This window comes from Juglans regia, chromosome 1, assembly GCF_001411555.2.
Source record: "Juglans regia cultivar Chandler chromosome 1, Walnut 2.0, whole genome shotgun sequence".
Taxonomy (NCBI): Eukaryota; Viridiplantae; Streptophyta; class Magnoliopsida; order Fagales; family Juglandaceae; genus Juglans; species Juglans regia.
In genome coordinates this window covers 42,125,689-42,143,155 of record NC_049901.1, presented here as the reverse complement: position 1 = coordinate 42,143,155, position 17,467 = coordinate 42,125,689, and the positions used below count along the sequence as shown (strand labels likewise).

At 38.6% G+C, this 17,467-nt stretch overlaps 1 protein-coding gene across 2 annotated transcripts; it reads right to left on the bottom strand.

The window, feature by feature from the left end:
- Nucleotides 1–1,195: 1,195 nt before the first annotated feature.
- On the bottom strand, nucleotides 1,196–16,474 carry LOC108996019 (guanylate-binding protein 5). Of its 2 annotated transcripts, XM_018971739.1 has the most exons (17): nucleotides 16,086–16,474; nucleotides 9,432–9,534; nucleotides 7,765–7,834; nucleotides 7,635–7,673; nucleotides 7,429–7,546; nucleotides 7,284–7,341; nucleotides 6,543–6,607; nucleotides 6,374–6,380; nucleotides 6,208–6,268; nucleotides 5,924–5,983; nucleotides 5,796–5,815; nucleotides 5,638–5,703; nucleotides 4,608–4,775; nucleotides 3,543–3,800; nucleotides 2,880–3,092; nucleotides 2,246–2,517; nucleotides 1,196–1,836 (listed from the first exon to the last, which is right to left on the bottom strand). In XM_018971739.1, exons 1-17 carry the CDS (start codon nucleotides 16,172–16,174, stop codon nucleotides 1,695–1,697), a joined length of 1,809 nt encoding a protein of 602 aa, XP_018827284.1. In that variant the 5' UTR covers nucleotides 16,175–16,474; the 3' UTR covers nucleotides 1,196–1,694. The 2 variants fall into 2 exon arrangements, with proteins under 2 accessions (XP_018827284.1, XP_018827285.1); XM_018971740.2 differs by lacking the exons at nucleotides 9,432–9,534; nucleotides 16,086–16,474 and adding an exon at nucleotides 8,238–8,256.
- Nucleotides 16,475–17,467: the final 993 nt, after the last annotated feature.

Below are 17,467 nucleotides of genomic sequence, written 5' to 3'. Positions count from 1 at the left end.
CTAGTTCTTGCAATATGCTAGCTTAATTATAATCACCTTTAGGATTAGAGTGGGATCAAGAAAGATATAAAGTGGGTTCTACAATATTTATTATAATGTTAAATGCTCAATAAATATTGTGAGACTCGCTTTGTGAGCCTCTCTATAATTTCTTAGTACAAGTTTTAAAATTCATGCCAGAACCATAGGAGATCTAGTAAATCCATGGAAATGTCTCAAGTAAAAAAATATAGCATTTTGTTAATTTAGGGTTTGTTTGTTTTCGGAAATGATATGAGTTGAGATTAAAGTTAAAAAGTTGAATAAAGTATTCATGCTTTATTCTTCAAATACTTTTTGTCAAGTTTCTTTGTGATTGTAGAAATCCTCAAGCAATAAATTAATGTATATATTGATAACTTTTTTTATCCAAAACTATATGTTAAAAGTTTTTTATATACTTTATTAGCAGTAGTGCTTTAAATAGCGCATTATATAAATATATATATATATATATAAATATTCCGTGATTCTTCTACAAAATCCTTTTAACACATAAGTTGAAGAATTTTTAGCTTCACTTCTAAACAAATTAAAGACATAAAAAGTTTTATGATAATCTCAATTAAAATCATGTGATTATAAACAAGCGTTGCATGATATATGTGTGACGGCCCACGCAATATTGCCACACACGTTTGGCATGCCGGCAGCTTGATCTTACTGAAAAAACTCATCTAGTTTTGAATCGACTAAAATTCTTCTTAACATCTAAATATTCAACTCTCAAATCATTAAATTTAACTCAATTCAAAACTTCTTTACACGTAGGCCCTACAACCTTTTTCCACTCAACACTTCTTTACATATGGAACCCACAACCTTTTTCAATTTTTCATAAATACATCTAAACTCATTTTAACATCTAAACACATCTAAACTCATATTAAGTAGGCCCCACAAAACTCGCTCTACCATCTCAACTCATTATTATTCATAAAAAAACTCTCAACTCATCTTAACTTAGTTCAACATCCAACATGAAATGCTATGAGATCTGTATGTTTTTTATCCCTCGATCCCTTGATTTGTACAAAAATATTTAGGATAGATCAGACAGATGACACTTTCAGATGCTAAAAGCTTATGGCAACTAAGAGTTCATGCCCGCCACAATAGATTGAAGTAAGATCCAATGAAACTAGTGCACATGATGTATAATAAACAGATCGCGCACGTTCATCATGCAATTCATCGAACGCATGCAATTAATAAATGAATAGGTGTTATTTTTAACAGTTATTTCACAAAAGAAAAAGAAAAAATCTAATTTCATGTCAGTAGACCTAGCAGCGAGAAAGAATTTCGAAGCAAGTGTCACTCCTTTAAAACAAATTCTCTTCTTCTTTGTCCTATGTTCCTTTCTTCTTCTTTCTTTTCCCCCTTCTAAACATATGATCACATTCCAATTTACTGGGTAATTTAATGACAAATGTGGAATGATAGACCTTTGAAATAATCAATAGAACAGAAACCATTTGGAGATGCTACAGTTGGAGACACTTTGCAGAACAGCCAACAATCTTTTCCCCTCTTCACAGTTTTGCAATAAAATCTCTACCGAGGACCCAAGAATGAATTGGCGGGCTTCATGTATAAATCGTGTGATTGAACAGGAGCATACCAGAAGCTTCAAGCACACAGTTGCTACACTTCTAATCTGATCTTGGCCGATTTGGGCCACTTTTGTGATTGTTGTACAGGGGTAATAGCCAACGAGTTCCGTGTTTTCTTCCCCCGTAACAACGCCAATATACTATAGCAATCGCCAACATGAAACCCATGGGAAGAGCCCATCTGTCTCAAACAATACAAAATAATTCGATAAATACAATACAAGATATAAATCAAAGAAGAAATGCTACTCAACATACAACATTTCTTTTTTACAAGTAGCTACTCAAGGCAACTCAAATGCAGGATAAGAACATATTTGGAAAAGAAGGAGAAGACATATATCTTTAGCTAGAAAGCTGATACAGAACATATTTGTATGTAGGAAACCCTTGGATTTTACTATGATGGTACACATGTGGCTCTAAAGTAAATCTAGCGCCTTCGGTTAGAGGTGCAACACCATGCAGCAACAATGGTACTAAATTTTGCTTTGTTAAGAATTGAAAATTTTATTAAACACAATCTAGAAGGCACCCAAACGCAAGATTGAGGTGACAAGAGATGTGCAAAAGAATAACCATCTGATTACCTGTCCAAATCTAGGATAGGGCTGTAAACAAGTGTTTCCCAAGTGGCAACTATGAAATGCCAGGCTGGATTGTAGTAAAGCGACTCTGCTGACCAAAACATCCTCGTGTATGTCTCCAAGAAGATAAAGAGTATCCATGCCCCAATTTCAATCAAAATAAACTTTATGATAAACCGGCCCACCACTACCATGACAAGGGAGAATGCCACCAACCAATTGAAGAGCCTGTGATTATATTCCTTGATAAAAAGAGATCGTGACTTCCCCAACATCTGCAGATTTATATGGTACATTCATGTATACAGTTCAGTAGATTGAAAGAGTGGCATGTTTCAATTTTGGACACTTGTAAATAAAATAATAGTTTAGTTCTATCGACAAAGCAATTAAAACAAGTCCTTCATTTCTATCACCAAAAAAATGAAAGTTTACTATCTTTTATTCCTATCTTCATCTTTATTATTTCTCTAAATTGAATATTATTTCGTTAATAAACACCACCTGTGAGGATTATGCAACAGAATTAGAGTCTAGCATGCGCTTCCCTCTCAATAGCCTAAGCATCAATCTTGAAATTAACTCTGATGTTCAACAACTTGAAAGGAAAATTTTGAGCAAAACAAAAAACCCTAACCTTCTTCATCCGCTGCTCGTAATTTGCTTTTGACGGTCCAACACACTCGAGCTCAAAACTTTGGTTGCATTGAAGGAAACCTGCATTGAATTTTGCCATGGATGGAAGCCTGAGAACTTGAAGCTGGTCCATCTTGTCCTCGCATCCGGTGTAGAGTGCCTCACAAAGCTTTGATGATTGATATTCATTTGCCATAATAACATTCTTATACACCTATACAAAATTTAAAAAGGAATATAAGCGCATGACGTTTCAAAACATTGCAAACTTCATAGCTTATTCATGAAAATGGGTGTGCCTATAATAAATATAAAAGACGGGGTATTGCTTTTAAACTTTAAAATGCAGTGGAGAAAGTGCCACCAGATGTCCAATACTGCTGGGCCACCAGTGGCTAAACATCTCAAGATAATTTTATTACAAACAGCATGATCGTGAAACAGAAATAAAAGGGCAACAATGTATTGACTAATTACCACTGCACATAAAATTAACTTTTTCTTTGGGCTACTGAATACACAAGTCACTTTGTGTGCTTGCTCAATCAAGTTTCATTAGAAACCACTAGTAATGGAACTTTTCATCTATTTCACAGTGCAATTGAAGAATATAAATGAATTTATATATCAAACAATTATTTTACTAAAACCGCCTGACCCATACCTTTTCTATTTCTTCATCCAGTTGCATGACTGATTTCTTTGCATGATGTCGTCCAAAATGCTGCTGATCAAAAACTTGCATTGCTTCATCTCTGGACCTTTCATGGGCATCTTGCAGAGCTGTCTCAGATAGGGGTAAGCCCAATTTTTCCATCTTTTCACTGTATAGCTTCAAGCATCGGTCAAGAATACCTTTATTGAAAACCTCCACCAGAGAGCCTGTTGATGGGATCTCCCCTTTATTCAAGGCTTCAAGTATCTAGAATTAAATAATTAAAAAAATATATAGTTAAATGGAATGTATATAAATAAATTACATCATTATTATAAACTTCCAAAACCTTGTTCAAGCTTATGACTAGTTATAATCTTCAAGTTTCTTTTAAGTATATGGGACTTAGGCACTGTTACTGATTGAACCCATGATTTCACTTCACTCTTCGCCCTTTATTTATTGGGGGAGGAAATGCCAGTTGGTTCATTTTAAATGCAAGTAAAAAGTAAAAGTAGCCACTTGTCAAGAGCATCAATCCACAGCCATCACTAGATACACCTAAGGCATGTGGACCAGTTATGACCCATCTACACTTTTTTTTATTACAAGTAAGAAACAAACTTTATTGATTTTTGTTTCTTGATACGAAAAGGCATAGCCCAAGTACATAGGAAGTATACACGGAAAAAACCTAGCAACCACTAAGCACAAGTGAATTGTTTTGAGTGATTTGAACCCCTTCCCTTTGAACTTCTACAGAAGGCCCTCACAGTGATCGTATTTTTTAAGAAAGAATAGGCAGTACTCCATATATAGGGACATTAACCAATACAATCTCAAGAGGCAAAGGCCACTTTAAATTAGACGAATAAAAGCAGTGTACAAATCTGTACTATTAAAGAGGAAGAGACAGAACTTGCATGGTTTTTTAGCATGTTCAATTTCCAATTCTCAGCATCAAACAATCACCAATTGAGTTTCACATCACCTCCCAATAGTGACACTCACATGAGGACTTCATTCTTATTATAGATAAGTTTAAACTACAATTTCAAGACTACAGGGAGGTACCTGCTCCAGGAAATATACAAACTCCTTTCCATTTAAGGTTTTACCCTGAACAATCTTTGGACGAATAATGCCGGCAACAAGTTGTTTCAATTGCTCTCGCTTCCTGACATATATAGGATCGAGTTCACCATCCTTCATGTCACAAAGTTTTGTTCGCTGGAGATGGGGCTGTTCAAAAGTTCATACGAGGGGTCAACAAGATCATCAGACGCAAAAAATTTAACAGCAGGTGTTTGTATTTGCTAACAAATATCCTGGATTTACAGCAAAACCAACAAATAAACAAAGCCATATGACCTTAAAAGGGCATAAGAAATTTCATTAGAAAGAAGAGAAACCTGATGCACACTTTACTAGCAAATCAGAAATTTCATTAGAAACCTGATGCACACCTCTCTCTCTCAGGATGACCGTGAATGGTCAAAGTTTTGGTGCTTTCCCAACATCCATGACAATAAAGGTCACAAGCCAGCTATTTGAGATTGGTTATTAGAATAAATGAACCAGCATATGGAGTTTTGACATATTGGAAACTGTAAAGCTTTAAAAAGTTAGTTGCCCTGATACACATTTTGGGGGAAAAAAACATTTGCATCATTATTCCAGAACACCAGAGAAATCAGTTTTATACTCTAGCATAAAAGGAAAAAATTGAGACTCATCCGATTCTTCATCTTATGTAAAACCGACCACATACTACATGAAAATATGACAAAAACAACCAACAAAACATCAAACAGATCATGGATAAACTCTTTTCCTTTGCCAGACACATTTAATGGGCACGAGTTTGACCAAAAGTTGTATACTTCTCATATCCAACGTCCGCAAATCACTGTTTCCATGTCATATTTATGTCCAACAAGGGTACCTCCCACATTTTAAGTGTCCTTTTCACCCAATAAGCTTAGGAAGCCAACATGCCTTGTAACCCAGCTGTCTATTAGTACTTAGGTTTATTAATGGCAATCAAAATGAAGAACAAAAGGGGGCCGAAAGAGATTATAAAGAAATGGGGGCAAAGACATACTTGTGGTAAGCTAAAGGCTGTGCTGTTATCACCCATAACGGCCAATGAGTCCCTAATTTGATTAACCTAATAAAAGTCACAGAAAGAGTAAACTCAGAAGTCCAGAGTGATCATACTATACTAATAATTGGCAAGCAGCAATCAGGAAGAGATATTACCATTTCAATGTTTTTGTCCCCTGCCATTATGACAAGTGCACCACAACCAAAACTTTGTTATAAAACTGCAGTAAGGGTACTGTAACAGAACTTATTCAGTGACGAATGCAATCAGGGTAAACACTTACCATCATTATTTGGGACACGTCGAAGAGCTTCATCCACCATTTCTTGCACAGACTTCCCTTCTGTAAAACAGCAACAAAATTGTTATTTTCTGCCTAAATAGAACACATGAGGCATCATGCTTAGGTTATCTCCCAAGCTAAAAACTTGTCATGATCCAACCTACAGCACACTCTTGAAAGCCAAGGAAAAAGGTAATGAGCCCAAATAAAAATCTTGATACCATGGGGCTTCCTTAATTACTTCTTCAATGAAACATGTTCTAGGAAAGCATTTTTGGACTTACGTAGAAAATCACGCTGGATAAGCCACAGAAGTTTGGCAGGTTCAAAGGCAACATCTTGCCCCTATGCAAGTATCAAGCCATTCAAATGCATAACAAAGTATTAGTAATAAAATTCAACACAAGAAAAATAATGATAAAAGCAACATTAGATGGGCTAAGAGATTACCTTCACTCTATTCCCCATGTGAGTATTGTTGTAATTCAAACCAAATATAAACAAGTTAGTCTAGTATCTAAAAGTAGGATGTTCAAAACTAATTGTCAGCAAAAATTTTGACAACATACATCCTGTAATGACATAAACTGTGGAATAAAGAACTTGGAGATGTGTGTACCTCCCATAAAATTCTTCAGCAAGCTCAACAGCAAATGACAGACGAGAGATGTCAGCTTCACGAATCTGTGCTTACAGTTGAGACGAACAAATTAGAATAACATGATAAACCAATAGAGAGGCATCAACAGCAAACAGTGGGTTTGAATGACAGTAGTAGCTAGGAACCTGATATACGATGTAGCATCTCATATGTAGTCATTTTTATATTAATTGGCATCTTAAGAACCTAAAAAGGACTGTCTTATCAATGACATAATACATCTGGAAAATTCTTTACGTGGATTCTTGTTTACAGTCATCGCTATATGCCAAATCAGAAGATCTTTTTTCTATGATACTTCTTCCATTCTTTCAGGCTCCCCATATCAAACACATAGTTTATTGTATTCACATTAGAACCATATTTCTGCTCTACGTAAACATTCAAATTCCGGGATATGGTCATCCAACTCTTCTCATCCTCCATCCTGGATTTTAGTTCTTAAAAGAAACCTTAAATTTCACACATTAACCAGCCCTACTAAACCTAGAAAGCAACTGAAATCCACATATTTTTCATTCCACATTGCCATGTAGCCAGAATTTGAAGCTCAGATCTACTATTCACATATCTACCTACCTCTTTCCTTTTCGTATTTAAGTACACAAAAACCCAGTTCACTAAGCCACTTCAACATTTAATTTCCCAAGCAATAGAAACTAAGAAAACAATGCAAAGGTAAAAGTCAGAGCAACTAACTGTCTCCGGAAGGTTATAGATAAGCACAGAACTCATAACGTTCGCCAGGGCAAAAATCCTGCAAAACCAGATATTAGAAACATGGAATGTACAAGAATTACAATTATCAATGCAAACCAAAATTACATGATGTGTTGGAGATTACCGGTCATCATATACATTAGACTTCCCAACACTCTCAAATCCCTCTGTATCAAGGTACAAGACAGAAGTACTAACTCCATCAATATCCAACTCTATTGGTGTTCCCCAAACCCATATACCTGGAAAAAGAAAACAAAGAGACAGTTTAAAAGCTATCTGCACAAACAGTTAGGCATATCCACAATGTCAATGCCCCAATTGCTTTACCTTTCGTTTTTGTGTCACGCATGTGTCCAACACCAAAACCTGAGAGGCAAAAACAAATATAAAAGACACCAAATTGTTGAAACCAATGAATCCATGGTCTTATGGAAAAAAACATACAATGATGTCTTACCTTCAAAACAAGAGAGGGAGAGAAGCTGATTAAGCAAAAATGATTTTCCAGAGCGATATGGCCCAATTACCTGATCAAGAAGATGTATCTAATGAACGCTTCAAATTATAGAATGGATAATGATGGTCATGAACAAGTTTGTATTCCAGCATTTAAGAATTTTGGCAAAATGCTATCACCTAGCAGAAAATTCCATATATTCAGGCATTTTCCAAACTTGGAGTAGCTAGCTTCCGTTTTCAAGCCATGGGTTATTAATTGACCCATTATAGGTAAGGTGAAGTTGGAACAGAACCGAAAGACATAAAAATGATCAATTAGCTGTGTGGAAACCTACCATAGGTATCAAGCAAAGGCAGGAAAATTGGTCGTCATAGCATGAAGTAAACGCTATAAATGGTCAAGCCAAGGGTGTTATGGTTTCTAAGATTTAGAAAAATTAAAACACGCAGATTTCGAATAGGTCTCTTAACCTTGGAAACCTTGAATTGAGTTTGCTCCCATTTCCTTTAATAAAATCATTCTCATTCATCCCCTCAAATCATTGAATCACTGCACCCACTCACCTCCTGCCTCTTCAATGCCTAACTCCCCAACCTCCACATCCATAGCAACTGTTAAAACCACTGCCACTGCTGAAACCAGTCAGTCTTCCACATGCATGTGAAATAAACAAGCTCTGAACAATCACATTTTTAGGGTCGATCTACTTGTCGTTGAATTTGACGTTGGTGCAGATACCCAAGCAAGGAAAGCTAGAGCCATAGAACTTGCTGAGCTCTAAGGGCACTATCATGGCCAAGCAAATGAGTTTAAAGGTGTAAAGTGAGAAAGTTATGTTGGAAATTCTGGTGAACAGATGGAGAATTGTAAAGAGCATGGTGATTTCCACCAAAACAACCTGATCATGGTGTACTGCTGCATCAAGTATGATGTTGTTGCCATGACCATGGTGTATACAATCACATTAAGTACTACGTTGCAAAATTTCCACAAGAAGAACGTGAACACAACTTCAAATTGCTCCCACATTGTGTAACAAGACCTGTTCCATCATAGAGACAGTTGATGACCTCACGCCCATGTGCTTTCCTTGAGGACCAAAAGGACTCCCAACATATGAATCAAACAGAAATGCCCACAGCTTTCCTTTGGGGGTGCTAATCTAGTATAGACCAAAACCCTCTCGCTGAATGTAAGATAGTCATCAGTGATGATGTAATGGACCGAAGCTTTCATAATTACATAATAGTGAGGGGAGCCACACGTATGGTACCTATGGCGTCTTAATTGCTCAGATCATCAGCACTGAGCTGAGAATTGTGACTGTTTCATGTGCTACTTTTTGGTAGCAGTGGTGTTCTTAGTGGTCGCTGGGGATATGGAGGTTAGGGAGTTCGATGTTGAGGATGCAGGGGTGAGTGAGTTGTGCAAATCTGTAGTGAGTGAGTGCCAAGTTTCTAAGGTGCGATGATAAAAATTGATATCATTATATAATATGACTTAATAAAGACAGTAGAATCAAATTTAGATGGTATGGAAAAATCTAGACCCCGAATGGGACGAAATGGGAACAAAAACCCGAGGCAAGCTGCTTCCTTTACTCTTATGACATTGGAAAATAAAGGTTGAATATAGATGCTCAGAAGCATGAATCTCAGGCTTACAGCAACAGCTGCAATAGGAGTGGTTATCCTCTCAATGGCCTCCAAGCCTTCCCTTGCAAGGCGAAGTTTTGTATGTCCAGGATCAGGTTCAACAATAGGAAACCTGTACATACCAAAACAAAGATGTGCATCAGCCTCTAAACATTGTGCAAAAAGAGGCAAAAATCAAATGAACAATGATAAGAAGCCTATAATCTCCAAAGCAATGCGATAAAAGAGTGCAATAAGCATAAGAAGGGCATGATACCATGGACGAAACAAGTAAAACAATCCTCTGATGCAATAGACAACACTAATACTGATGGGATATAATTAATCTATATATATAAATAAATATATAGATTTCCCCTTAGCCCATAGAGGTTATAAGGTGAAGTGTAAGTTTCTTGTACTTATATCAACAAAAAACATGCAGATAGCCACATCCATAACATTATGAGGATTACTACTTGAATTGGAAGAGTATATCTTGAAACTTATAAATACTTTCCCAACCGCAGCCTGCACCATCCTACTCAAAGCCTCCATAACTATGACAAATAAAAGAGGAGATAAAGGATCTCCCTGCCGAAGGCCTCTTGAACTAGCAAAAAAACTAGCAGGTGTACCATTAACCAAAACTGAGAAATGGGCGGTAGAAATACCACATCTCTCAAGCACGTATAAGAGGAATTCTCAATTCACATGGTCATAGGCCTTTTCCATGTCAAGCTTGCACAGAACACCTGAACCTCCCTCCCTTATCTTGTAATCCAAGCATTCATTTGCAATAAGTACTGAGTCAATAATTTGTCTCCCACGAATAAAAGCGTTCTAGGACTTGGAGATAATATGTTCTAACGCCGGGCTAAGCCGGTTAGCAAGGACCTTCGAGATTATCTTATACACACTACTAACCAGGCTTATCGGCCGAAAATCTTCAATAGACGAAGCCCCATTTTTCTTAGGAATAAGAGCAATAAAGGATGTATTGATGGATTTTTCAAACTTCTGAAAGGCATGAAATTCGTGGAAAACCTGCATAACATCATCTTTTACAATATCCCAACAAGTTTGGAAGAACCCCATTGAAAAACCATCCGGCCCTGGCCCTTTATCCTTTGCCATGCCAGCTATGACCTTGTGGATCTCTTCTTCAATAAAAGGTCTCTCCATATTACTCACACTCTGCGAATCAATTTCCTCAAAATGCAAAGCATCAAGCTTCGGCCTCCAACTAACGAATTCCGAGAGAAGAGACTCATAATACTGTACTATGTGATTTTCAAGCTCAAAAGGAGAAGATATCACCTGAGAGCCTGATTGAAGTGACACTATGACATTGTTCCGTCGATGTGAATTAGCCACTTCGTGAAAAAACTTCGTACATCTATCACCTTCTTTCAACCAAAGTGCCCTAGATTTTTGACGCCATGAGATCTCCTCCGATAGCAAGACCCTTTCCAAATTTGCCATAACCGCTCCCTTCCTCAATAACACCTCCTCCGTATTATCTCCCAAAAGCTCTTTATTCTCAAGTTCCTGCAGTTCCTCCAACAGTGAAATCTTTTGGTTGTCAATATGACCAAACACCTCCAAATTCCACTTCTTTAAGTCTTGTTTCAATGCCTTCAACTTACTTGCCAAAATGTAACTTGGTGTACCGACAAACTGATATGAAGACCACCAACCACTAACCCTCTCTGCAAACCCATCAGCTGTTAACCACATATTTTCAAACTTGAAATACCGTCGCCCCCTATGAATACCCCCACAATCCAAAATGATAGGATAATGATCAGAACTGACTCGAGCTAGTCTTCTCTGGCTTGCTTCCGGATATTTAGCTTCTCATGAAAGAGATACTAAGAATCTATCCAGTCTCGACCAAACCCGCCCATTTGACCAAGTGAATTCACCCCCTAACAAAGGGAGATCCATAAAATCTAGATCAAATATGAACTCGTTGAATTCCTCCATGGCCAAAGAATGACGACAGTGTCCTGACCCCTCACTAGGAAACCGAATAGTATTAAAATCACCCCCCATGCACCACGGCACCTCCCATAAGGAGTATACTCCCGCCAACTCCTCCCACAACCTTCTCCTGTCCCGATCCACGTTAGGACCGTAGGAACCTGCAAATGCCCATTCTCATCCATCATCTACATTTTTAAATAAAGTTGCAACCGTAAACTCTCCAACACATTCCTCAATCATCTCAACCACTCTTTTATCCCACATAAGCAATACTCCACTTGAGGCTCCCGAAGAGGCCAAATAAGTCCAACCTACATATGAACACCCCCATAAACGCGCACGAATTTCCCGTCAATAAAACGTCTCTTTGTTTCTTGCAAACACACCACATCACCCTTCCACAACCGCAATAAAGCTTTGATTCGGAGGCACTTATTACGATCATTAAGCCCCTGGACATTCCATGATAAAATCTTAGGCTTCATAAACAACTATGTTACCCCTCCCCCTCGATCGATCCCTTCCACCACTCCCTTCTTTCACATCATAATTAATAGAGCAAATTAACTTTTTAAGCTCCCTATCCCGCTTAGAGGCTGACTTTGAATGACTAGCCTCAAGTGCTACAAGGAGGGCCTTAAATTGTTCTTCGTACCCTCCAAACGAAATCCCAATGACCTCCTGAATTTCCTCCACTTTTTTGAAAACCCACTTTGACGAAGAACTCCCATAATTACTGGGTGGGAGTGTGCACAAGGGTGTTAGAGTGACCCCCTCTTCAGCATTACTGACAGAAGCAAATAATGCCAATTCCGAGCCACCTACAACTCCTGATTCGACCCTAGGTTCCCCTGCATACCCCACAGAAACATCAACACTTGGTTCCACTGTGTACCCCTCAGAAACAACCAACCCCTGTTCCAACGAAACTGCAGAACCTCCCTCCCCTACACACAACTGTTTCTGAGCCTCCTCCAACCCCAACCCGTGAACCATCGACAGACAAAACCCACTTATAAGCTCCTCTTGAACTCTCGGAGCCCTCAGTAGGGAGAGCCCATGCTCCGGCAAGTGAGACTGCACAAAAACCGCTGATGTCCCTTCATCCACCTCACCCGGCAGCATCTGTGACTCCTCCACTGACAACCTACAACACAACGACGTAGGAATAGTGGGTATCGGCCCTTGCTTAGTCGAAACCATGCCTTCCTCGATAACCTCCCGGCGAGGTGCCTGAACCGACTCACCCTGATGCTCCTCGAGGGCGGTCGGGAGTTTCTGTGCCGGTACCGTAGCCATTCCGGCATGTATCGGCGTCCCGAGAAGCTGCGCAAGGCACTGACCCGAAATATCGGGTGGTACCCGAGTCGCCTTCCAAACCAGATTTGAACCCGCAACCTGACCCGGCCCCTTGGCCCTTTCCCCCTTCGCCAGCCCAGCGAGCTTCCCATCCCAGCCCAGCTTCCCTTCCTTTACACCCAGCCCATTACCCGAATCCTTCACTCCCTTTCCCTTTACACACCATTTAAGCTCAATCAACTCTTCCAACAACAGCCCCACTTTAATCTCCATATTACACAGACCCCTTAACAGAAATTCTTCTTCTGTTTCACTGCCTCTGCACAATCTCTGCGCAACCTCTGGCACTATAGGCACCGCTCCACTCACCTCTTGCTGCCATACTTTCTGCACTTGAAGGACCTCACTGTACAACCTTGAGGCATCCACCATCAATGAAGGAGCATCAACCTTGGCTGCCTGCGAATGCCATGAGAGTGCCCTCACTCTGTTACTCACCCCCGAAACAGAGGGATGAGCCATGAACTCCCTCAACTTATCTCCAAATTTCCTCCACCCCTCACCCTTCCTGCCCTCTGGAACCACTAACATACCTCTCCTCTTTTCATGCCCAAAATCTGAAATGGAGAAATATCTTCCATTGCGGTTGCACCCCCTCTGTATCATTAAAACTGCATTTCCAGTTCTACGAGTTCTAAAAAACTCTAAAGAGCCCAAAGATGCAGCACACTCCCTCACCATCAAACCCAACCACCCCAAAGCCTCATGCTCTAATGAAATGTATTTCACCACACGCCAACTACTCTCAGTGATTCTCCACCACCTATCATTCTCCCTACTGAACACAAATACCTTCTGTTCAATGAAGACCTCTGTGCTCATACCCATCTTCACCCTACAATGCACTATTTCGAGAATCTCCAATCTAAAACTTAACACTCCACAGAACTACATGCTAATCACCACACTGAACTACCACCATTGAACATGCCAAACTCCAACAACAAGAAGAACAGAAAAAAATCAAGAAAGACACAACGTGTACGGAGAGAAAAAAAGAGAGAGAAAATGGGTATACAATAACTTAGTGAGCTATTTTTGCAGAGGTTGGCACTATCACCATATCACATCTTCTTTTTGCAGATGATACACTAGTTTTCTGTGATGCAAAGAGTAGCCAGATCCAAACGTTAAGAGCATTGTTACTTTGTTTTGAGGCAGTGTCGGGGCTAAAGGTGAATCTGGGCAAGTCTGAGATGGTTCCTGTGGGGGCGGTTCCTAATATTCTCAGGTTAGCTAGTCTCTTGGATTGTAAGGTGGCCTCTTTTCCAATGAAATACTTGGGTCTCCCCTTGGAAGCATCCTTCAAGAATAAAGCTATATGGGATGGGATAGTGGAGAAGATAGAGAAAAGACTGGCTGGTTGGAAACGAGTGTACTTATCGAAGAGGGGTCGTCTCACGCTTATCAAGAGTACTCTTACTAATCTCCCAACGTATTTTTTATCTTTGTTTCCTATGCCAGTAGAGGTGGTGAATAGGGTGGAGAAACTCTTTAGGGCGTTCCTGTGGGGTGGAATGGGAGAGGAGAAGAAATTCCATTTGGTTAGATGGGAGACTGTATGCGCTCTAGTCATGAATGGGGGGTTGGGTGTCTGTAATTTGAGAATTTTCAATAAAGCTTTATTGGGAAAATGGTTATGGAGATATCATCTGGAGGAGGGGTCATTGTGGAGGGATACTATTGATGCTAGATATGGGGTAGATTGGGGTGGGTGGTGCTCTAAGGAAGTAAGTGGAGGCTATGGGGTGGGTTTATGGAAGTATATAAGGAAAGGGTGGCCAGGTTTTGTAAATCAAGTTCACTTCGTAGTTGGTGAGGGCAGTCGCATCAAATTTTAGAGGGATGTGTGGTGTGGAGTCCAGGCTTTGAAGAGTTTTTCCGACCTTATATTCTATTGCAACTGATAGGGAAGTTTCAGTGGCTGATGTGCGTATATTCTCTAATGGAATGCATCTGTGGAATATCCTTTTTAATATGGATCTACATGACTGGGAATTATCTATTGTTTCATAATTTTTCAGCTTATTATATTCTACGGAGATTCCAGCGACACAGCGAGATAGTTTGAAATGGAGGTCTAATAACCATAAGTTATGTACAGTCAAGGTGTATTATAGCATCTTGACAACACGACTTGAGATTACTCCGTTCCCTTGGAAGAATATTTGGAGGGCTCGTGTGCCCCCTAGAGTAGCTTTCTTCGTTTGGAGTGCAGCTCTTGGGAAGATATTGACCACGGATAACTTGAGGAAGAGAGGATGCATAGTATTGGACTGGTGCTATTTGTGTAAGAAGAATAGAGAATCTGTGGACCATCTATTACTACATTGTGAGGTAACAAGAGTGTTGTTGGATGAGATCTTTCTGAGGGTTGATATTGCCTGGGTTATGCCTAAGCGGGTGGTGGACATGCTGGGATGTTGGTCAAAGCTGCAAGGTTGCAATCAAGTGGCAGCCGTGTGGAAGATGATCCTGCTGTGTATTATGTGGTGTATTTGGACGGAAAGGAATGCCCGTTGTTTTGAAGATAAGGAACGCACAAGTACTGAGTTGAAGAATTTTTTTCTCCACACTCTAATGTGTTGGTTTTCCAATATTGTATTAAATGGGGACAATGTTCAGAAATTCTGGTCTTTAATTAGCCTTTAGAATGTTTTTAGGAGTTCCTTTGAATACGTCCTGTGTACAAAGATTACGTTTATTTCATTCATATATATAATATCTCTCTTTTTTACTGATCAAAAATAATACTTGGTTTTTGTATCAGTAAAGATAAAAACTAAAAAACTACTTTCTTTGGAAACTGCCAACCTACTGGGCCATCATTCATCTTCTAAAGCAACTTAAATTAAACTAAAAGATCGTAGTACGGCCAAACTGTCTTATAGTCCAAGCACTACATTGTTCTACCTCACACTGACACCAATTCAACCTCTTTATGATTACACCCTAACCAAAACACCAATGTGATTCATTTTACAAAAGATTACCGTAAAGCTCAAACGACGATGGAACGCATATAGAAAGAATGTGGATACTGTTTAAATTAAAGTACTCAAAAGTGTTTTTATTCTAGTTCCGTCAAGGAAAGATAAAGCGAATTCCGTTCCCAAAAGCAGCAAAAGTACATACAAATTACAAAGTGCCAACCCTCACAGATAACGTATCACCAAGATCACGAAAGCTACAAAGAACCCATTGCAAAAACGGAAACTTTGTATAGGAATCAAACATCAAAATGTTCAACTTTGACCATTCCAGTAATGCAATAAAAATATCCAATTAACCTCAGATTCAAATCCAAATAACTAGAAAACAGTTAAAATCACTTACGCTTGGTGGAAGTTCTCGATAGAGAAACATCCAGATGCGAAAAGGCAGAGAAAGAACGACAATAGCAAGACCCAACGAGAGATCTCCATTGCAACTGAGACCTGTTATCTCCCGAATGCACTAGAGTCAGAGGTGGGTGCACCGAACCGTGGAAACGAACAACCAATCATGGGAAGAAGGCGAAGAGGAAGAGAAGCAACGGGTCTTGAAGACATGAGACGGAGAAGGAAGAGTAATGGAAAGTGATCCTACGAAGCCGTGGAGAAGGGTGTACGTTAAGAATCGTTGATCAGGGAGGATTTGCATCTACAGAGGAAGGCGCAGGGAACGGGTCTCCGCATTGACAGGTACGGGATTCTCCCTTTGAAGTGTTTCGGCTTCATTCCCAATTTACCACGAGAACCCTCTGTTTAGGGTAAATCGTTGGTCCATTGAGGTTATTGCAGTAAAAACAAGGATGCCATGCCTACGTCATGCTTGTAGGTGGTAAGATATGATTGGTCCATCCTCGTTCTTCTTGTAGAGCTGACGTGGACGTACGTCTTTGAACCAAACCTCAATCCTCGAGCAATCGAAAACTTTTCCTTTAAACAAAAAAGAAATTAATTTATTTAGATACTAATAAATAGATTAATATATTTTTTATTCTCTTAATATTTTGAATGGTTAACTTCGACGAAAGAGACAGAGATATGACAAAAACAAACGAAGAATAAGGGTTTGTTTAGATATTAAAGTGAGTTGAGGTGAGATAATAAAATATTATTAGAATATTATTTATTATTATTATTATTATTTTAAAATTTAAAAAAGTTAAATTATTTATTATATTTTGTGTTAAGATTTGAAAAAGTTGTATTGATGAGTTGAGATGAGTTAAGAGGAATTTTAATTCCAAACGAAGCCTAAAACATTATATTACAGATCAGTTTGAGGTTTTATTGTGGAAGAGTCCACGTTGTCAGTATTATAAGTATTTTATGAAAAATAATGATATAATATTAAATAATAGTAAAAAGTAAATATAAAATAATAATAAAATAATAAATAATAGTGAAGTCTCGACTATTCTCAATATCTAAACTAGACCTGAATCTCTCATTTTAATTTAATTGCAAATGAAAAGAATTTTGGCAATAGATAGCTTATGAATACAATAATGCAAAACAAATAAGATTATTTCTATTTTAATTCAAATCAATAACTATCAATTTAGTTGAAAATGTGAATATTAAATGGATGGTACTAATATTCATGTTTTTTGGATAATATCCATTTTCCAGTGAAATTGGAAGAGTCTATTCCAAACTAAATACTTTGTTATTTATAAATAATGAACCTACTTTTTTTTCAAAATATTCGAATAATTATTATCGACCAAT

Coding starts and splice junctions, on each gene's coding strand:
- LOC108996019 (XM_018971739.1), bottom strand. CDS start 16,174: ATGGAGATCTCTCGTTGGGTCTTGCTATTGTCGTTCTTTCTCTGCCTT. Junction 5,704..5,795: donor GGGACAAAAACATTGAAATG/GTAATATCTCTT, acceptor GACTTTTATTAG/GTTAATCAAATTAGGGACTC. Junction 1,837..2,245: donor CCTATCCTAGATTTGGACAG/GTAATCAGATGG, acceptor TGTTTGAGACAG/ATGGGCTCTTCCCATGGGTT.